The following is a 21,969-nucleotide window of genomic DNA, read 5'->3' as shown; positions in this document are numbered from 1 at the left end:
TCTTGAGACACCAACACATTCACAGTGAGGAGAAGCCATTCACCTGCTCCTTGTGTGGAAAGGGATTCACTGCTACATCTAACCTGCAGAAACACCAGCGAGTTCACACTGATAAAAGACCTTTTAAATGTCCAGACTGTGGGAAGTGCTTTAAAACGTCCGGGGAAGTGACCTGTCATCAACGTGTTCACACTGACGAGAGACCATTCAGTTGCTCTCACTGCGGGACTGGCTTCAGGCGATCATCTGAACTTACTGTACATCAGAGAATTCACACTGGGGAGAGACCATTTACCTGCTCTGTGTGTGGGAAGGGATTCATTCAGTCTTATCACCTACTGAAACACCAACAAATTCACTCTGATATAAAACCTTTTAAATGTTTTGACTGTGAGCAGAGCTTTCGAAGCAGCAATGGTCTTGTGATGCATCAGCGAATTCACACTGGGGAGAGACCGTTCACCTGCTTTGTGTGTGGGAAGGGATTCACTCAGTCATCCAACCTGCTGAAACACCAACAAATTCACTCTGATATAAAAGCTTTTAATGTTTTGCCTGTGAGCAGAGCTTTAGAAGCAGCAATGAGCTGATGATTCACCAGCGAGTTCACGCTGGAGAGAAATCGTTCACCTGCCCCGAGTGCGGGAATGGATTCACTGACTTACAACTTATGCTGAAACACCAGCGACTTCATGAGTCTCTCCAGGAATTGGATTCTGCTGTTTTTGCTGCTGTCAATCAGATCCAGGACTGAATGTGTGGGTTAACCCTGAGGTGTGTAAGAAACATGCCCCAGTCACTCTCTTCCATGGTTCAGAGCTCCGAGATACAGACAGAAGGCTCCTTTACAACTGTGTTTAGAGTCAACAAGATTAATTCCCGTACCAGCCTCCCCGAAGAGGCGCCAGAATATGGCGACTCGGGGCTTTTCACAGTAACTTCATTGAAGCCTATTTGTGACAATAAGTGATTTTCATTTCATTTCGTGATGAATGCTGAAAACTGAAAGATTTTAGTCCAGGAGTCAAGAGTTTACCCAAAAAGGGGATCCAAGTCATTGGTGATTTTAAAGCAATTTGTGAAAAAGCGACAGTGTAGATTTGGTACACAAGCTAAATCGGCTGGAAATACATGTGACCCACAACATGTGAGAATGGTTTACTGGTCCCGGATCAGGGAGATGCTGATCTCCGAGGCTGGAGGTGACAGTCTCCTCTGAATGGTTTACTGATCCCGGATCAGACACTTGGACAGATGGAGCCGATCTCCGAGGCTGGAGGTGACGGTCTCCTCGGAATAGTTTACCGATCCCGGATCAATCACTCGGACAGATGGAGCTGATCTCCAGGCGGAGGTGACAGTCTCCTCGGAATGGTTTACTGATCCCGGATCAGACACTCGGACAGATGGAGCTGATCTCTGGGGCTGGAGGTGACGGTCTCCTCTGAATGGTTTACTGATCCTGGATCAGACACTCGGACAGATGGAGCTGATCTCCGGGGCTGGAGATGACGGTCTCCTCGGAATGGTTTACTGATCCCGGATCAGACACTGGGACAGATGGAGCTGATCTCCGGGGCTGGAGTCTCTTGTGTTCTCCTTCCTCTGGATCCAGTCAGTGTGTTTGGTGTTAGTCTGAATCCAGCACCGATCATTTTGAAAATCTTTCCGATCCAAAGTGATTTTCCTGTCGAACCGTTTTAACCTTTACTCAGATAGTTGGTTTATATTTGGGTCGTCAGATCCAACCGTCTCCAGTTTAGAAATCTGGTTCCAGGGTTTGTGACAGAGAGAACAGGCCTGTGCTGTGTGTGTCACCCAGCAAGCTGCTGTGGAAGCGTTGTTACTGAGAGCCAGAGAGAACTCATTCAATTCACAGTCAATGAATTTCTGACATTTTATGAACATTATTAGATGGTGATATTAGATGGTGATTTTTTGTACAAAATGTGCTGTCCAATCAGAGATGATGCAAAGCTGTGATCTGTTCCTGACTGAAGGTGAAGTTTCCAGCTGAGAATCTTCGGTCTGAAGTTTCCGTGTGTTTTTGTGACATTCCTGAGTTTTCCAATGTGAGGCAGTGACAACAACAACTGGCATTTACCCATCAACAGGTTAAAATGTCGGAGACCCTTCACAGAGGGACAGAAGCTGGGTGGAAAAGGTAAGGAGACAGGTTTAGTGAGGGGCTTCCAGCCTTTAGGACCTCGGTAGGTGAAGGTGCCTCTGCCAATGGTGGAGTGAAGCAAGTCAAGGAGCTGAAGGGGGTGAGGTTTTTTTTGTGATTGTTTTATGGGATGTGGACGTCACTGGAAAGGCCGGGTTTAGTTACCCATCCCTAATTGCCCATCAACTGAGTGGCCAACTCAGCACTAGAGTTAACCACATTGCTGTGGGTCTGGAGTCACATGGAGGCCAGACCAGGTAAGGCGGCAGATTTCCCTCCCTAAAGGACATTCGTGAACCAGATGGGTTTTCCCAACAATCGATGATAGTTGTCACGGCCGCTGAGACTAACTTTAGAATTCCAGGTTTATTCATTGGATTTGGGATTTGAATCCGTGTCTCCAGAGCATTAGCCTGGGCCTCTGGATCACTAATCCAGTGACATTACCACAATGCCACCTTCTCCCCTAATTGGACGAGTGAGGGAGCTTGGACAGTTGTAGGGCTAGAGGAGGTTCCAGAGACTGTGTCATGGAGAGAGTGGCTGCCTCCATGGAGCTTCAAGCACGGCTCTGAAATGGGTCAGTGTAGGTCATGACCACGGCCATGCAGGAGATGTCTGCTGCCTTGAACAGGATGACAGATACTGTCAACACGTCACTGATCTCCCCCAAGCTGGTCAGCAGCAGAGTGGGAGGAATGATGTGACGCTGGTCCAGGAGAGGGATGGTGGAGGAAGGAGACATGGATCTGGGAACTCCACTCAAAGAGCTCCCACCTTGGACCCGTTCCCCCCAAACCCACAGGCAGTATCCAACGCGCCGCCCCGTCTCCAGCTGAATCTGCCCGGTACAGGATCAGATGGGTCAGTCTGTCCCAGGACCCTCAGGGGCTCTGAAACCCAGAGGGTGGAGACCACAAGCCTCTGGGCAGTGAGAGCAGGGATGTGAGCAGCCTGTCTCTACCTCTGCTGAAACAACACAGGTTCCACCAAGTAGAAGCAACAGGAAGGGTCTGGGCTCCAAATTGTAATTCACCAAGTGTCTGAAATGGGGGTTTGACAAGATATGAACAAAGAACAAAGAACAAAGAAATGTACAGCACAGGAACAGGCCCTTCGGCCCTCCAAGCCCGTGCCGACCATACTGCCCGACTAAACTACAATCTTCTACACTTCCTGGGTCCGTATCCTTCTATTCCCATCCTATTCATATATTTGTCAAGATGCCCCTTAAATGTCCCTATCGTCCCTGCCTCCACTACCACCTCCGGTAGTGAGTTCCAGGCACCCACTACCCTCTGTGTAAAAAACTTGCCTCGTACATCTACTCTAAACTTTGCCCCTCTCACCTTAAACCTATGCCCCCTAGTAATTGACCCCTCTACCCTGGGGAAAAGCCTCTGACTATCCACTCTGTCTATGCCCCTCATAATTTTGTATACCTCTATCAGGTCGCCCCTCAACCTCCTTCGTTCCAGTGAGAACAAACCGAGTTTATTCAATCGCTCCTCATAGCTTATGCCCTCCATACCAGGCAACATTCTGGTAAATCTCTTCTGCACCCTCTCTAAAGCCTCCACATCCTTCTGGTAGTGTGGCGACCAGAATTGAACACTATACTCCAAGTGTGGCCTAACTAAGGTTCTATACAGCTGCAACATGACTTGCCAATTCTTATACTCAATGCCCCGGCCAATGAAGGCAAGCATGCCGTATGCCTTCTTGACTACCTTCTCCACCTGTGTAGCCCCTTTCAGTGATCTGTGGACCTGTACTCCTAGATCTCTTTGACTTTCAATACTCTTGAGGGTTCTACCATTCACTGTATATTCCCTACCTGCATTAGCCCTTCCAAAATGCATTACCTCACATTTGTCCAGGTTAAACTCCATCTGCCATCTCTCCGCCCAAGTCTCCAGACAATCTAAATCCTGCTGTATCCTCAGACAGTCCTCATCGCTATCCGCAATTCCACCAACCTTTGTGTCGTCTGCAAACTTACTAATCAGACCAGTTACATTTTCCTCCAAATCATTTATATATACTACAAAGAGCAAAGGTCCCAGCACTGATCCCTGTGGAACACCACTGGTCACAGCCCTCCAATTAGAAAAGCATCCCTCCATTGCTACCCTCTGCCTTCTATGGCCTAGCCAGTTCTGTATCCACCTTGCCAGTTCACCCCTGATCCCGTGTGACTTCACCTTTTGTACTAGTCTACCATGAGGGACCTTGTCAAAGGCCTTACTGAAGTCCATATAGACAACATCTACTGCCCTACCTGCATCAATCATCTTAGTGACCTCCTCGAAAAACTCTATCAAGTTAGTGAGACACGACCTCCCCTTCACAAAACCGTGCTGCCTCTCACTAATACGTCCATTTGCTTCCAAATGGGAGTAGATCCTGTCTCGAAGAATTCTCTCCAGTAATTTCCCTACCACTGAAGTAAGGCTCACCGGCCTGTAGTTCCCGGGATTATCCCTGCCACCCTTCTTAAACAGAGGAACAACATTGGCTATTCTCCAGTCCTCCGGGACATCCCCTGAAGACAGCGAGGATCCAAAGATTTCTGTCAAGGCCTCAGCAATTTCCTCTCCAGCCTCCTTCAGTATTCTGGGGTAGATCCCATCCGGCCCTGGGGACTTATCTACCTTAATATTTTTTAAGACACCCAACACCTCGTCTTTTTGGATCACAATGTGACCCAGGCTATCTACACCCCCTTCTCCAGACTCAACATCTACCAATTCCTTCTCTTTGGTGAATACTGATGCAAAGTATTCATTTAGTACCTCGCCCATTTCCTCTGGCTCCACACATAGATTCCCTTGCCTATCCTTCAGTGGGCCAACCCTTTCCCTGGCTACCCTCTTACTTTTTATGTAAGTGTAAAAAGCCTTGGGATTTTCCTTATGAAGTTTCTTTATTTAATAATGATGCACAAACTGTATTGACTGGAACCACTTCCAGCTCTTGTCCGTTCTTACATCCCGGGGCCAGCTCAGCCTCTCACTGAGTTAATGCTGAATGTGAATCCAGGCTGGGGGCCATTGGGTGGATGTGCAATGGGAGGATGAGTGAGTGAACAGGGAGGGGGAGGGGGGTTGGTGCTGCTGGTGGGAAGTGTTCTTTCTGAAGGAGTCCCACCTGAAACACAGACCATTCATTTCTCACTTTGAAATGATTGAGCTGCTGTCTTTCCCCATTTTTGTTCAGTTTTTCAATATTTATATATTTGAATCTCGACTGAAACATATTCTTGTTGTAACGCTGAGATCCAGAGGATTTTAAATCTGTTAAAGTCAATCCCCATCGAGTACACAGGAGGACTCAACTGGTCCGAACTTTTTATGTTAGAAATAAACCAAGATCTTACAAGATGTTTATCGGAGAATTGTTTTTCTCTGAGACCAGGGATGGTCAAACTCTGTCCCAAAGTTCAGATTTGGGCCTTGAGCCTGGGCTATGGGGCCCACGTACATGGAGCGCCATTCCCGGATGTCCTTCATCCCTGATTTTAATCACATTCCAATTGATGGCCGTTAGCTGCCTGGACCCTAATCTCTGGAATTTCGTCCGTAAACCCCTCTACTTTGCCACTTCATTTTCCACCTTTAAAACCCTCCTTATAACCAAACTCTTTGACCAAGACTTTGGTCATCGACCCCAATGTGTTCTCATGATCTTGTGAAACTGCTTGAGACATTTTATTATGTTAAAAACTCATTATAAATAGAGCTGTTGTAGCTCAGTGAGATCTGATCACTTACTGAGTGAGTGAGTCTGTATAAATGTAACTCCGATACACACAGTTTGTGTCATAGTTCAGTGAGATCTGATCGCTGAGTGAGTGAGTCTGTATAAATGTAACTTAGATACACACAGCTTGTTAAACCAGTCCTGGGGAGGAGGAAGTTCTGAGCTGCCCACTGGATTTCTGTTCTCCATAATTGGGAAAAGGTGATTCTTTCCCAATATTGGAAATTACTAATAAAGTTGTTAAAGATGATAGCTGCAGTATTTGTTGGAATGAGAGTGAAGGAGTGGGATTGATTCACAGCCTGAGTCACCAGTTTAAGGACATGAGGAGAGACAATCTGGAGAGGGGAAAAGAATCAGGAGGAGACTGGAGACTGAATCTAGAACAATGAGCAGAGCGGGAGAGGAGTGTGTGGGACTGAGATTCATAGATTTGGGAGAATGCACCATAGAAACTAGAATGGTCCTGAATTTCTATCCTGTATTTACACCAAAAACCTCTGTAAACTCCTTTTACTGGGAGTTAGAGGGAGAGGATTTGCAGACAGAAAATTCAAAGTAACAATCTTGACAAGATCTTTCAGAATGATTTATGACATCAGGTGTGCAAACAGGTCTGGTTTAGTGTCAGACGTTACCAGGGAGAGGAATGGAGTTGTTAGCTCGGGAATGAAAACAATGACTTTGGTTTTCCCAAGATTTAATTGAAGGAAATGTCTGCACATCCACCACTGGATATCAGACAAACAGGCTGAGAATTTCACAAAGGCAAAGGTGGAGAGAGGTGGTGGTGAGGTGGAGCTGGGAGCGGTCAGTGTAAATGTGACAACTGACACTGTGTTCAGATGGTGTTATTGTGGGGAACATGTGGATGAGAAATAAGAGGACACAAGTCTGGATCCTTTGGGAACACCAGAGGTAACTGTGCGAGTGGGAAGGGAAGACATTACAAGTGATTCTCTGACTCTGATGGAGAAGAATGGAACCAGGAGAGAGCAGCTGGGTGACAGTGGAGAGGTGACGGAGCAGAATGGTGTGGTCGACCTTGTCAAAGGCTGCAGACAGGCTGAGGACAGAGGGGAGGTTTATCTTTGTCACAGAGGATGTCATTTGTAACTTTGATAAGAACTGTCCCAGTCCTATGACAGAGCAGAAACCTGATTGGAGGGGCTCAAACATGGAGTTCCAGAAAGATGCACAGGGTTTTGGGAGGTGACAACATGTTTGAGGAGTTTGGAGAGAAAAGGGAGGCTGGAGATGGGGCAGTAGTTTGTAAGGAAGGTGAGGGTTTCGAGGAACAGGTGATGATGGCAGGTTTGAAGGACAGAGGGACAGTACCAGAGAGAGAGAGACATGACAATGTGAGTGAACATGGGGAAGTTGGGTGATAAGTTTTGTGAGAACAGGGTCGATGAAGCAGGAGCTGGGTCTCATGGACAAGATGAGCTCTGAGAGGGCATGAGGGGAGATGGGAGCGAAACTAGAGAAAGATGTGGGTTCAGGGCTCTGGAAAGGATGAAATTTAGAGTCAGTTTGGTCTGGTGGGCTAGTGAAAGGGATGAAAGCAGCAGAGGCAGCTGATCAGATTGTCTCAATATCAGTGATTAGAAGCTCCATGAGCTCCTCACACTTGTTGGAGATGAGGATGGAGGAGACAGGGGAGGGGGCGAGAACTTCAAAAGCAACTAACTTGTATTAGAGATATTAAAAAGTTTCAACACTGTGTTTTACACAAAACTGATTTATTCGACTTTTAGCCAGAATATGACCCCCTGTTAGTGGGCTGGAATCTAATAACATCAGCAGAAACGTCCCAATGAACATGGTTCAGTCCTGAATGTGATTAACAGCAAAAACTAATCATTGTAGTTACTTGTGAACTCGCTGGTGATGCAGCAGGTTGGATGAGGTAGTCAATCCCTTCCCACAGTCTGAGCAGGTGAATGGCCTCTCCCCGGTGTGAATTCGCTGGTGTACAGTGAGTTGAGATGACCGTTTGAACCCAGTCCCACAGTCAGAGCATCTCAACGGTTTCTCATCAAAGTGGACACGTTGATGGGACATCAGTTCCCAAGAACTTTTGAAGCACTTCCCACAGTCTGGACATTTAAAAGGTCTCTCGTCCGTGTGAACCCGCTGGTGAGTGATCAGGTGGTCTGAAATAATGAATCTTTTCCCACACTCCAAGCAGGCGAATGGTCTCTCTCCCGAGTGAATTCGCTGGTGCGTCAGCAGGTCGGATGACTGAGTGAATCCCTTCCCACACTCGGAGCAGGTGAACGGCCTCTCCTCGGAGTGAATTCGTTGGTGCTTCAGGAGGTTAGATGAATGACTGAATCCCTTCCACACACACACAGCAGGTGAATGGTCTCTCCCCACTGTGGCTGCGTCGATGAATTTCCAGCAGAGATGGGGAAATGAATCCTTTCCCACAGTCCCCACATTTCCACCGTTTCTCCCCAGTGTGACTACACTTGTGCCTTGACAGGCCAGATGATTGCCAGAATCCTCGTCCACACACATAACACGTGTACGGTTTGTCCTTACTGTGAACGGTGCTTTTCTCTTCCATGTTCAAAATCCAATGATATTCGGGTTACAATAAATTGGGCGAGTCCGTGAGATCCTGATGTGATGTTTGGTGAGAGGTTTTTGACGGCGATGTCTTCCCTTCGAATACCCTGTGAAATTAATTTAAAACAGGACAATGTAAAATGGAGCTGAATGCATCTGGTACTTTGTGGGGCCGGGACTAGGAAGAAGTGATCATGAAAGTTACTGGTTATTGTGAAAACTCAACTGGTTCACTAATGTCCTTCGGGAAGGGAACCTGCCACCTGGTCTGGCCCGACACAGGACTCTGGCCTCTATGGGAGGCGAGAGATAGAGGTGGGAGGCGAAGGACGAGGATTTTGTATATCAGCAAGATATATTGAGAGGGTAGTTAGCAAAGCAAATGGGGTGTTGAGCTTCATAAGCAGGAATACTGATAGAAAAACTGGGGTTATGCTCTGGTTAGGTCACATCTTGAGTATTGTGTACATATCTGGTCACCAGACTTTAGGAAGGATGTGAAGATTCTTGAGAAGTTGCCGAGGAGATGTACCAGAATAGTTTGAGCAAAAGAATCTGGGGGGAGACTTGATTCAGGTTCTCAAGATTCTGACGGGTTTAGATAAGGTAGACAAAAAAATCTGGGACAGAGATTTACATTTTTGGATAAGAGGTAGAGGGGGATGTGAGGGAGAATATTTTTACACAGTGAGTGATAATGACCCAAAACCTGCTGCCCATGAAGGGGAGGAAATAGACACGCTGAATAATTTTGAAGGGAATTGAAGAGACACTGGAGGGAAATAAACCTGTGAGGACACGGGCTAGAGCAGGGGAATGGGACTCACTGGATTGCTGTATAGAGCTGGCACGGACTCAATGGGTGGAATGCCATCCTCTGTACCATTATGACTTTGTGGCTCTCCAAGAAATCCTAGAATCCCTACAGTGCAGAAAGAGCCCATTTGGTCCTTCGAGTCTGTACCAACCCTCTGAAAGAACACCCTACTGAGGCCCACTCCTCCACCTTATCCCCATAACCCTGCCTAGCCTTTTGTACACAAAGGGACAATTCAGCACAGCCAATCCACCTAACCTGCACATTTTTGTGGGAGGTAACCGGAGCATCCGGAGGAAACCTACGAAGACTATGGATTCCTATAATTGCACCTTGTAATTTAACTCTGGGCATTCAGATATCACTCGGTAACTCTGTGCTAAGCTCCCTCCGAGGCCATTCTATCCTTCCTCAGGACTGTTGCCCAGAACTGAACACCGTTCTCCAGGTTTGGTCTAACCAGGGTTTGTGAATTTCGGGGCTTTTCCAGTCACACTGAGACCTGAAATCTTTCCTCACAGACACAGCAGACAAACCTTTTACCTTCCACACCCAGATGCTGCTGAAATTCAGGTCCTGAAGAATCGAGTGGCTCTGTCAGATCGCGATGTGATGTTTGGTTTGAGTTTCCTGTCTGTCAATCATCCACTTCCAGTATTCTGTAAATTTACAGAAACCATCACTTGTCAGTTGTTATCGCGTCTCAATCTGTCACCGTTAACTTCTACGAACAAATGATTCACAGGAGTACCAGAGCAGATTTATGGTCGTTTATTCAGGCATATGCAGGGAGGGATAGCTCAACAAGCATTCTCGCTGAACTAAACCATTTGTTTACACAATGTGGCAAATAGTTATAATTTTTTTTAACACATGCACAGTCATTGTTTAAAGTTTTGATCTGGTATTACATATAAACACGCACTCTCACCTACCCTTGCAGGCACCTCTTATCTTGTTATTGTCCACTGTCCCTCCCTGTTACTGAGACAGCCGTTACCTACTGTTCCTTGTTATTGAAGCTCGCTGTCCTTGCGAGAACACAGCTGCAAATTCTGCTGACTTGTGCTTTAAGTTTTACAAAGGTCAATTAGAATTTTAGTAACAATCTGTACCCCCTTTTCTGTTGTTTTATTCAGACTGAAACCTCATTCTTAAATCATATCATAACCTTAACATGTACTATTTATTTCCCCTTTACAGTCCAGAATAGAAATCCACAGTATTCTCTCTGCCTGCTCCCTGGTCCAGGATGACCGCTCCTGCTCCCTGGTCCAGGATGACCACTCCTGCTCCCTGGTCCAGGATGACCGCTCCTGCTCCCTGGTCCAGGATGACCGCTCCTGCTCCCTGGTCCAGGATGACCGCTCCTGCTCCCTGGTCCAGGATGACCGCTCCTGCTCCTGGGTCCAGGATGACCGCTCCTGCTCCCGGGTCCAGGATGACCGCTCCTGCTCCCGGGTCCAGGATGACCGCTCCAGCTCCCTGGTCCAGGATGACCGCTCCAGCTCCCTGGTCCAGGATGACCGCTCCTGCTCCCTGGTGCAGGATGACCGCTCCTGCTCCCTGGTCCAGGATGACCGCACCTGCTCCCTGGTCCAGGATGACCGCTCCTGCTCCCTGGTCCAGGATGACCGCTCCTGCTCCCTGGTCCAGGATGACCGCTCCTGCTCCCTGGTCCAGGATGACCGCTCCTGCTCCCTGGTCCAGGATGACCGCTCCTGCTCCCTGGTCCAGGATGACCGCTCCTGCTCCCTGGTCCAGGATGACCGCTCCTGCTCCCTGGTCCAGGATGACCGCTCCTGCTCCCTGGTCCAGGATGACCGCTCCTGCTTCCTGGTCCAGGATGACCGCTCCTGCTTCCTGGTCCAGGATGACCGCTCCTGCTCCCTGTTCCAGGATGACCGCTCCTGCTCCCTGGTCCAGGATGACCGCTCCTGCTCCCTGGTCCAGGATGACCGCTCCTGCTCCCTGGTCCAGGATGACCGCTCCAGCTCACTGGTCCAAGATGACCGCTCCTGCTCCCTGGTCCAGGATGATCGCTCCTGCTCCCTGGTCCAGGATGATCGCTCCTGCTCCCTGGTCCAGGCTGACCGCTCCAGCTCCCTGGTCCAGGATGACCGCTCCTGCTCCGTGGTTCAGGATGACCGCTCCCGCTCCCTGGTCCAGGATGACCGCTCCTGCTCCCTGGTCCAAGCACCAATCCCTAGCTAGCTCACGGAAGCGCCTGGGAGGCGAGCAGGTGACTAGTTTCATATAGGGGGGGTTGGGATTGTTGGTGGTGGACCAGTTCTGCTGATGGGGGGGTGGGGGGGGGGGGGGGGGGGGGGGGGGGTCAGCAGAACAGTTCACCCATACACCCAAAAAAAAAAATCAAACTAGTCACCTAAGGGCAGCACGGTAGCATGGTGATTAGCACAATTGCTTCACAGCACCAGGGTCCCAGGTTCGATTCCGGCTTGGGTCACTGTCTGTGCGGAGTCTGCACATCCTCCCTGTGTGTGCGTGGGTTTCTTCCGGGTGCTCCGGTTTCCTCCCACAGTCCAAAGATGTGCAGGTTAGGTGGATTGGCTATGATAAATTGCCCTTAGTGTCCAAAATTGCCCTTAGTGTTGGGTTGGGTTACTGGGTTATGGGGATAGGGTGGAGGTGTTGACCTTGTGTAGCGTGCTCTTTCCAAGAGCCGGTGCAGACCCGATAGGCTGAATGGCCCCCTTCTGCACTGTAAATTCTATCTATGAAAACCTGCTCGCCTCCCACTTCGCTTCCGTGAGCTAGCCTGGTTACCCCCAAGCAAATGGCGCGTTGATTACCCAGCATTCCCCGCGGTGGTGAATTTCTCTTATCAACACCACAGGACAGCAATGCGCAGGCGCAATGCTTGTGAGTAGTTGGAGCATGCGCAATGTGTGATGGCGCTTGGAAAGAGATGCTTCTTTGTTTCATGGGCAAGTGGTAAAGATGTGGAAATCCGGAGGAAGCGATGGAGCCGGCTCTGGATGGGGAAGGTTTCTAAACACTGCGTTAAGGCCCCAAAGCAGGAATACGTACCTGTAGGTCCTGCGTTTGCAGCTTTGGATCTTTTTCCCGATATCAGTCCCTTAACGGCCGCCGTCTTGATTGAAATGGAGCGGTGCGCATGCGTGGATGCGGTGACGTCTGTAATTGGCGTGGCTTCGTAGTGTGTACCCGGTCAGGTCCTAGTGCCCGAAGAATATCTCAGTGGCAACAAGTTAAACAACTTCACTCATCCCCAACTGCAGTTCAGAGGAGGGACTATTGTACATATTCAGTGTGAGAGGTTGCAGCCTCTGTATAGTTTCCTGAAGGGGCTGCTCCTCAACTTTGGTTACACTTCAGCCCCAGGCTCCTAATCCTTGGCTGCTCAGTGTGGAGGAGGCTGGGTGAATCTGAAATTCTTCTCCTGGATCTTTTTTGGGGGCTGATTAACAAAGACATTTGTTGAACCTCAATGAGCAGTTCCTATGGAGGTTGGGCAGCTGTCAGATTGCCTTCCAACGTTTCATTGAAAGGGGAAGTCTTACAACACCAGGTTAAAGTCCAACAGGTTTGTTTCAAACACTAGCTTTCGGAGCACTGCTCCTTCCTCAGGTGAATGGAACAGGTGAATTCCTCATTCACCTGAGGAAGGAGCAGTGCTCCGAAAGCTAGTGTTTGAAACAAACCTGTTGGACTTTAACCTGGTGTTGTAAGACTTCTGACTGTGCTCACCCCAGTCCAACGCCGGCATCTCCACTTCATTGAAAGGGAGCAGTGGTGGCCAATGGTATACTTGCTACCTTCCACGACTGGTGGGAGCCTCGGGGTTCGGAGCAACTCCTAAACACTGGAAACAACATTCTGGTTTAGTGAGGAAGCTTCCCTTTGATTATGTTGCTAATTTTGTCGTCTTTCAGTTTGTTTGGACCACTTATTTGGGGTAACAAGAGATAAAAGATTAGTCCACAGAAACTGGAATTGTCTGTTCTGAATTTCTAATATACTGTACAGTGATGATGTTTATAAACTTATTTTAAAGGGTATTAGAGAGGAAATTTTGCAAGTGGAAACTCAAACAAAACATCACAGAGATGTAACAATCACTTGCTACATCAGAATCTGAATAACATCGGCCTTTGAATGTGAAAGGAGAAATGTTTCTCTGTTCTGTTTATGAGAAAAGATTTCAAACATCAGTGTGACTGGAAATGCGCCGAGACCCACACAACACACACCCGAGTGGGGAATTTTAACTGAGGAAAGATTGGATCGACTGGGATTGTTTTCTGTGGAACAGAGGAGGCTGACTGGACATATAATTGAGGTGTGTAACATTATGAGGGTCCCAGATATAGTGGATCAGACGGCAGAAGGACCTATTTCATTAAGACAGGTCAGTAACCTGGGGGCAGAGATTTAAGTATCCATTGGAAGGATTAGAGGGGAATTGAGGATTTTATTCACCTGGGGGTGTGGTGGGGATCTGGAACTCTGTCTGAAAGGGTGGTAGAGACAGAAACCCTCATCACATTTAAAGACACCCTGATGTGGAGTTTCTGTGACCTGCAGGGCTACAGACCAAGAGGTGGAAAGTGGGCTGAATGGCCTCCTCTGTGCTGTAAGTTTCTAGGATTCTGTGATGACAAGTGGTCCTCGAGTTTTTAATCCAAGACAGACCTCACCCTGAATGTGACAGTCACCCAGGTTTTGATTTGATTTATTTATAATAATAATCTTTATTGTCACAAGTAGGCTTACATTAACACTGCAATGAAGTTACTGTGAAAATCCCCTAGTCGCCACATTCCGGGGCTGTTCGGGTACACTGAGGGAGAATTCAGAATGTCCAAATTACCTAACAGCATGTCTTTCAGGACTTGTTGGAGGAAACACGAGCACACGGAGGAAACCCACGCAGACACAGGAAAAATGTGAAGACCCTGCACCGACAGTGACCCAAGCCAGGAATTGAACCTGGGACCCTGGTGCTGTGAAGCCACAGTGCTAACCACTGTGCGGCCTACACTGCTGGCCTTGCTCTGCATCATATAAAAATTGTCAATATATCTGGTTCAAAACAGTCTTGTTTGATTTCACTTTGCTGTGTTTAAATCCTCCTCTTGTAACCCCCTGTAAAAGGAGTTTCCAGAATCCATCACTGTCAGTCCTGCTGAGTGGACGGGGATCGCCGCGCATGCGCCCTGTCCCCGATGAGGATGCTGGTGGTTAACTGGGGAAATACTCTGCAGGAAACCTTCCCGCTCAGTGCAAACTCGAGACTGGTAATTTCTTGTTTTAAGCTTTGAGGCCTCCCCTCCCACCCACTGCCCCTAACGCTGCCTCCGCTTATCCGCCTCCTTCCAGCCTGAAGAGGAAACAAACAAGCGTCTGTCCCTCGACACGAGCCGCACTGCGCATACACCACATCACAATGCCCAGGGAGTGAATTACGGCAGCTCGGACCAATAGGAAGAGGGGACGAGGTTGGAGGCCCGAATGGGAGAGGCTGGTCCTCCAACCAATCGGAGGGAATGAGGGGCGGGGTTGATCGCGGATCTCCCTCATTCGCTGAGGCTCTGCATCATTTGGAGTTCTTCCCATTGGCCACGTGGGCCTGGGTTCCAGGATCTCATTTCCTGCCTGAAAGGTGTTGACCAATGGGAAAACTTGGAGGATCGGGTGGACTCTGGTCCTCCAGTAAATCAGACTGTGGGCTTTGTGTGATTGAAGATTGAGCTTCACACACACTAAAACTTCTTACTAACTCAAACTTCAGAATAAAACATTTTCTTTCCACTTCAATGAACTTTTTTTTAGAGTCCATTGACCCTTCTACAGAACTGTTACAACAATGAACAACAAACGTTATTGTTAGTCAGAGAGATCTAGGTGTACAGGTCCACAGGTCACTGAAAGGGGCAACACAGGTGGAGAAGGTAGTCAAGAAGGCATACGGCATGCTTGCCTTCATTGGCCAAGGCATTGAGTATAAGAATTGGCAAGTCTTGTTGCAGCTGTATAGAACCGTAGTTAGACCACACGTGGAGTATAGTGTTCAATTCTGGTCGCACACTACCAGAAGGATGAGGAGGCTTTAGAGAGGGTGCAGAAGAGATTTACCAGGATGTTGCCTGGTATGGAGGACATTAGCTATGAGGAGCGGTTGAATAAACTCGGTTTGTTCTCATCGGAACGAAGGAGGTTGAGGGGCGACCTGAAAGAGGTCTACAAAATTATGAGGGGCATAGACAGAGTGGATAGTCAGAGGCTTTTCCCTAGGGTAGAGGGGTCAATTACTAGGGGGCATAGGTTTAAGGTGCGAGGGGCAAGGTTTAGAGGAGGTGTATGAGGCAAATTTTTGTACACAGAGGATAGTGGGTGCCTGGAACTCGCTGCCGGAGGAGGTGGTGGAAGCAGGAACGATAGTGACATTAAAGGGGCATCTTGACAAATACATGAATAGGATGGGAATAGAGGGATACTGACCCAGGAAGGGTAGAAGATTTTAGTTTAGACGGGCAGCATGGGCGGCATGGCTTGGAGGGCCGAAGGGCCTGTTCCTGTGCTGTACTTTTCTTTGTTCTTTGTTAATTCGCCACAGATGTAGCATGGTGGCACACTGGTTAGCACTGCTGCATCACAGCACCAGCGACCTGGGTTCAATTCCAGCCTGGTGTGAATGTGTGGAGTTTGCACATTCTCCCCGTGTCTGTGTGGGTTCCCTCTGGGTGCTCCAGTTTTCTCCAAAGATGTGTAGGTTGGGTGGATTGACCACGCTAAATTGCCCCTTATGTGTCCAAAGAAAGGTTAGGTGGAGTTGAGGAAATAAACAGAAAGGCAAGATGGGTAGGTAGGCCAAATTTGGAGTAAAATCTTATTACAGTAGAATAAGGAGTTAGGTTAGCGGACTTTTAAACATCTCTAGCTTAGGCTGGAGAAAATGGGGGGCAGTCTGTAATTGCCTGTAACTGGGATTTCGCAAACCATGAAGAGGGGGCTGGGCAGCCATTAGGATCGGTTCTTTGTGCAGAGGATGCTGGGTAAGAGGGGCCCAGGGTCAGCTTATATGGCCAGGTCAAGGAATGTGAGAGAAAGACCTATGAGAATCTTGTATTTGTCACCATCTTCAACACCATAATCCCAGCCAAGCTCATATCGAAGCTCGAAAACCGAGGAGTTGGCTCCCCACTCTGCAACTGGATCCTCGATTTTCTGACCAACAGACCACAATCAGTAAGAATGAACAACAACACCTCCTCCACAATAGTCCTCAACACCGGCGCCCCGCAAGGCTGCGTACTTAGCCCCCTACTCTACTCCCTGTACACACACGACTGCGTGGCAAAAATTGGTTCCAACTCCATCTACAAGTTTGCTGACGATACGACCATAGTGGGCCAGATCTCGAATAACGATGAGTCCGAATACAGGAGGGAGATAGAGAACCTAGTGGAGTGGTGTAGCGACAACAATCTCTCCCTCAATGCCAGCAAAACTAAAGAGCTGGTAATTGACTTCAGGAAGCAAAGTACTGTACACACCCCTGTCAGCATCAACGGGGCCGAGGTGGAGATGGTTAGCAGTTTCAACAGCAGCGCCTATACTTCCTCAGGAAACTAAGGAAATTCGGCATGTCCACATTGACTCTTACCAACTTTTACAGATGCACCATAGAAAGCATCCTATCCGGCTGCATCACAGCCTGGTATGGCAACTGCTCGGCCCAGGACCACAAGAAACTTCAGAGAGTCGTGAACACCGCCCAGTCCATCACACGAATCTGCCTCCCATCCATTGACTCCATCTACACCTCCCGCTGCCAGGGGAAAGGGGGCAGTATAATCAAAGATCCCTCCACCCGGCTTACTCACTCTTCCAACTTCTTCCATCGGGCAGGAGATACAGAAGTCTGAGAACACGCACGAACAGACTCAAAAACAGCTTCTCCCCCACTGTCACCAGACTCCTAAATGACCCTCTTATGGACTGACTTCATTAACACTACACCCTGTATGCTTCATCCGATGCCAGTGCTTATGTTGCCCTATTATGCATTTTCTTTTATTCCCTTTTCTTCTCATGTACTTAATGATCTGTTGAGCTGCTCGCAGAAAAATACTTTTCACTGTACCTCGGTACACGTGACAATAAACAAATCCAATCCAATCCGTTACCTTATTTGGTCGTGAGTATGTGAAACTCGATGCAGAATCCATGTGTGTGTGAATCCAGATGCTGTGCTTCCTTTGTCTCACTCGCTCTGGAGGTTTCAAGAGACATGTTGTCTCCTGCCTGTTATCAGAGTGAGTGGAGCTTGCAAGCTATTTGAAATAAAATAAATCAATGCCTACAGTCCGACTTAGCCTTTGACTGAGACTAGACTGGGGCCAGGAAGAACTCAATATCATCAGAGTTACTGGGTTACGGGGATAGGGTGGAGGCTTGGTCTTAAATAGGGTGCTTTTCCAAGGGCCGATGCAGGCTCAATGGGTGGAATGGCCTCCTTCTGTATTGTAAGTTCTCTGATTCTGGAGGATTTTCTCTCTCAGTCTGATCCGATGTGTCTGTCTGCTGGTATTTCCGAAGGTAGCACAGTGGGTAGCACTGTTGCTTCATAGCGCCAGGATTCCGAGTTCAATTCCCGTTTGGGTCATGGTCTGTGCGGTGTCTGCACGTTCCCTCCTTGTCTGCGTGGGTATCCTCCGGGTGCTCCGGTTTCCTCCCACAAGTCCCGAAAGATGTGCTTGTCAGGTAATTTAGACATTTTGAATTCTCCCTCTGTGTACCCGAACAGGCACCGGATTGTGGCGACTAGGGGCTTTTCACGGTAACTTCATTGCAGTGTTAATGTAAGCCTACTTGTGGCAATAACAAAGAATATTAATAATATGTGTTTGGGTATTTTAGGGAGCAGGTAGAACTTCCTTTGTTCTACCTGTTATCCCCTCAGAAATTCCATCTGTTTTTGGTTAATATGTCTGGCTGTTTTGGGTATATGGGTCTAGGTAGCTTGGTGTTATGATTCGTGTTGTTTAGTTGTCGGTCTGTCTCCAGCAGGTATTGTTGTCTCTCGATAATGACTGTGCTGCTACCCTTGTCTTCTGGGTCTTATGAACATTTCCGTGTTGGATCCAAGCTCCCGGATTGTCTGTCTTTCTCTCCGGGTAAGATTCTGTTTGTTTCTTGTATTTCACTGTGACAGGGCAGAGACCTGATTGAAGGGGTTCAAACATGGGAGTTCTGGGAAAGATGAGCAAGGAGTTGGGAGGTGACAACATGTTCAAAGAGTTTGGAGAGGAGAGGGAGGTTGAAGACGGGGCAGTAATTTTTAAGGCTGGCAGGGCCAAGGGTTTGTTTTATTGTGGAGGGGGTGATGATGGCAGATTTGAAGGACAGAGGGACAGTACCTGAAGAGAGAGAAATGTTGACAATATCTGTGGACACAGGGTAGTTGGCTGATCAGTAGCTTAGTGGGAATAGGGTTGATGGAGTAGGAACTGGGTCTCATGGACAAGATGAGCTCTCAGAGGGCATGAGGGGAGATGGGAGAGAAACTAGAGAAAGATATGGGTTTACTCAATCTCAGTCACAAAGAAGCTCCACAAGCTCCTCACACTTCTTGTTGGAGGTGAGGATGGAAGAGACAGGGGAAGAGCGAGAGTACTTCAAAAGGAACTAACTTGTGTCAGAGATATTAAAAAGTATCCACACACTGCGTATTTAACACAAATCTAATTTATTTGACTTTTAGCCAGAATATTAGCCCCTGTAAATGGGCTGGAGTTTGTTATCAGAAGAAAGAGACCCAAATGAACATGGTTCAGTCCTGAATGTGAGGAACAGCAAAATACAATCGCTGTAGTTATTTGTGGCCTCGCTGGTGTGTCAGCAGGTTGGATGAAGTGGTGAATCCCTTCCCACACTTGGCGCAAGTGTATGGCCTCTCCCCAGTGTGAATCCGCTGATGTACAGTGAGGTTAGATGATTGCCTGAACCCAGTCCCGCAGTGAGAGCACCTGAACGGTTTCTCATCAGTGTGAACACGTTGATGGCTCATCAGTTCCCCAGAACTTTTATAGCACTTCCCGCAGTCTGGACATTGGAATGGTCTCTCATCAGTGTGAACTCGCTGGTGTGTGGACAGAGTGGATGACTCAGTGAATCCCTTCCCACATTTGGAGCAGGTGAATGGTCTCTCCCCAGTGTGAATTCGCTGGTGACTCAGCAGGGAAGATGACTTAGTGAATCCCTTCCCACACTTGGAGCAGGTGAATGGTCTCTCCCCAGTGTGAACTCGCTGGTGTCTCAGCAGGTGGGATGACTTACTGAATCCTTTCCCACACTCTAAACAGGTGAATGGTCTCTCCCCAGTGTGAATTCGCTGGTGTGTGGACAAAGTGGATGACTGAGTGAATCTCTTCCCACACTTTGAGCAGGTGAATGGTCTTTCCCCAGTGTGAACTCGCTGGTGTTTCCGCAGGTCGAAATACTGTGTGAATCCCTTCCCACACTTTGTGCAGGTGAATGGTCTCTCCCCAGTGTGACTGCGTTGATGAGTTTCCAGCTTGGATGGGGAACTGAATCCTTTCCCACAGTCCGCACATTTCCACGGTTTCTCCTCAGTTTGACTGCATTTGTGTCTTGTGAGGCCTGATGATTGACTGAATCCTCGTCCACACACACAACACGTGTACGGTTTCTCCCCACTGTGAACGATGCTTTTTCCTTCCATGTTCAAAATCCGCTGATATTCAGGATATGATAAATTGAGGACTCTGTCAGATCCTGATCTGATGCTTGGTTTGGGTTTTTGGATTTTGAAGCCTCCCCTTCGAACACCCTGTGAAACTGATTCAAAACAGAAAATAGGGAGTGAGAGAGAACCCACATAAACACAAAGGCAGGTTGTGAAATTGAGCTGAATGAATGTGGTCATTTGTGGGGAAAAAGTGACCATATAAACTGCTCAATTGTTGTAAAAACCGACTGATCTCTTTGGGAAGAGAAAGAGGTGAAGAGGGATTTTGTATATTTACAAGACATATCAAGAGATAGTTGGCAAAGCAAATTCGATGTTGAGCTTCATAAACAGTAATATTGCTACCAAAAACTATGTTTCTGGTGGCACGGTGGTTAGCACTGCAGCCTCGCAGCACCAGGGACCCGGGTTCAATTCCAACCTTGATGACTGTCTGTGAGGAGTTTGCACTTTCCCCCCCGTGTCTGCGTGGGTTTCCACCCGGTGCTCAGATTCCCTCCAACAGTCCAAAGAAGTGAAAGTTAGGTGGATTGGCCTTGATAAATTGCCCCTCAGTGTCCAGTATGTGCAGGTTAGGTGGGGCTATGGGGTTACAGGGACAGGGTTGGAGTGTGGGCCTAGGCAAAGTGCCCTTTCAGAGAATCAGTGCAGACGGGATGGGCCGAATGGCCTCCTTCTGCACTGTAGGAATTCTATGGTTCTAATTCTATTCTCTGAATCTTTATAAAGCTCTGGTGACCACTCTTCAGGAAGAATGTGAAGGTTCTTGTAGAAGGTGCAGAGGAGATTTACCAGAAAAGTTCCAGCAAAGGAACTCATGTCACTGAACAGAGCCCCAGAGCTTTGGACACATGGGACATAATGTCTGACAAGACAGTGAAATCCGGAGAGCAGGCTTGGCTTCCTTTCCTTTCTCTCTCTGCCTCCACTCTGCCCCACCAACAAGATATTGGGACTTTCTATAGATATGTCAGGAATAAAAGAATGACTAGGGTAAGAGTAGGGCCAGTCAAGGACAGTAGTGGGAAGTTGTGCGTGGAGTCCGAGGAGATAGGAGAGGTGCGAAATGAATATTTTTCATCAGTATTCACACAGGAAAAAGACAATGTTGTCGAGGAGAATACTGAGATTCAGGCTACTAGACTAGAAGGGCTTGAGGTTCATAAGGAGGTGGTGTTAGCAATTCTGGAAAGTGTGAAAATAGATAAGTCCCCTGGGCCGGATGGGATTTATCCGAGGATTCTCTGGGAAGCTAGGGAGGAGATTGCTGAGCCTTTGGCTTTGATGTTTGTCATCTTTGTCTACAGGAATAGTGCCAGAAGACTGGAGGATAGCAAATGTTGTCCCCTTGTTCAAGAAGGGGAGTAGAGATAACCCCGGTAACTATAGACCAGTGAGCCTTACTTCTGTTGTGGGAAAAATCTTGGAAAGGTTTATAAGAGAAAGGATGTATAATCATCTGGAATGGAATAATTTGATTAGAGAAAGTCAACACGGTTTTGTGAAGGGTAGGTCGTGCCTCACAAACCTTATAGAGTTCTTTGAGAAGGTGACCAAACAGGTGGATGAGGGTAAAGCAGTTGATGTGGTATATATGGATTTCAGTAAAGCGCTTGATAAGGTTCCCCACAGTAGGCTACTGCAGAAAATACGGAGGCATGGGATTCAGGGTGATTTAGCAGTTTGGATCAGAAATTGGCTAGATGGAAGAAGACAAAGAGTGGTGGTTGATGGGAAATGTTCAGACTGGAGTCCAGTTACTAGTGGTGTGCCACAAGGATCTGTTTTGGGGCCACTGCTGTTTGTCATTTTTATAAATGACCTGGAGGAGGGCGTAGAAGGATGGGTGAGTAAATTTGCAGATGACACTAAAGTCGGTGGAGTTGTGGA

The 21,969-nt window shown here is 47.9% G+C and overlaps 2 protein-coding genes across 10 annotated transcripts in view; both read right to left on the bottom strand.

Annotated features, from left to right (window-relative positions):
* LOC140421439 (uncharacterized) overlaps positions 1-12,869 on the bottom strand; it is a 36,683-nt gene extending 23,814 nt beyond the window's left edge. For 5 of the 9 annotated variants that reach the window (XR_011946770.1, XR_011946771.1, XR_011946774.1 and 2 more), the window contains exons 1-2: positions 12,372-12,869; positions 9,864-9,979 (exon numbers count right to left, since the gene is read on the bottom strand). The gene's annotated coding sequence lies outside the window, so the exon portion shown is untranslated. Of the gene's footprint in view, positions 1-7,654; positions 8,611-9,856; positions 9,980-12,371 lie in introns of those variants that run through there. The other 4 variants (XR_011946773.1, XR_011946772.1, XR_011946769.1 and 1 more) reach the window with 4 other exon arrangements.
* LOC140422634 (uncharacterized) overlaps positions 1-21,887 on the bottom strand; it is a 111,967-nt gene extending 90,080 nt beyond the window's left edge. Inside the window, exons 1-2 of the mRNA XM_072507638.1 lie at positions 19,186-21,887; positions 17,495-17,641 (exon numbers count right to left, since the gene is read on the bottom strand). Coding sequence (XP_072363739.1) covers positions 17,495-17,641; positions 19,186-20,277 — 1,239 coding nt within the window. The 5' untranslated portion in view covers positions 20,278-21,887. The remainder of the gene's footprint in view (positions 1-17,494; positions 17,642-19,185) is intronic.
* Between the last annotated feature and the right edge of the window lie 82 nt (positions 21,888-21,969).

The sequence above is a fragment of the Scyliorhinus torazame genome, chromosome 5 (genome assembly GCF_047496885.1).
Source record: "Scyliorhinus torazame isolate Kashiwa2021f chromosome 5, sScyTor2.1, whole genome shotgun sequence".
In the NCBI taxonomy this organism is placed as follows: domain Eukaryota; kingdom Metazoa; phylum Chordata; class Chondrichthyes; order Carcharhiniformes; family Scyliorhinidae; genus Scyliorhinus; species Scyliorhinus torazame.
This window is presented reverse-complemented; position numbering and strand designations above follow the sequence as displayed.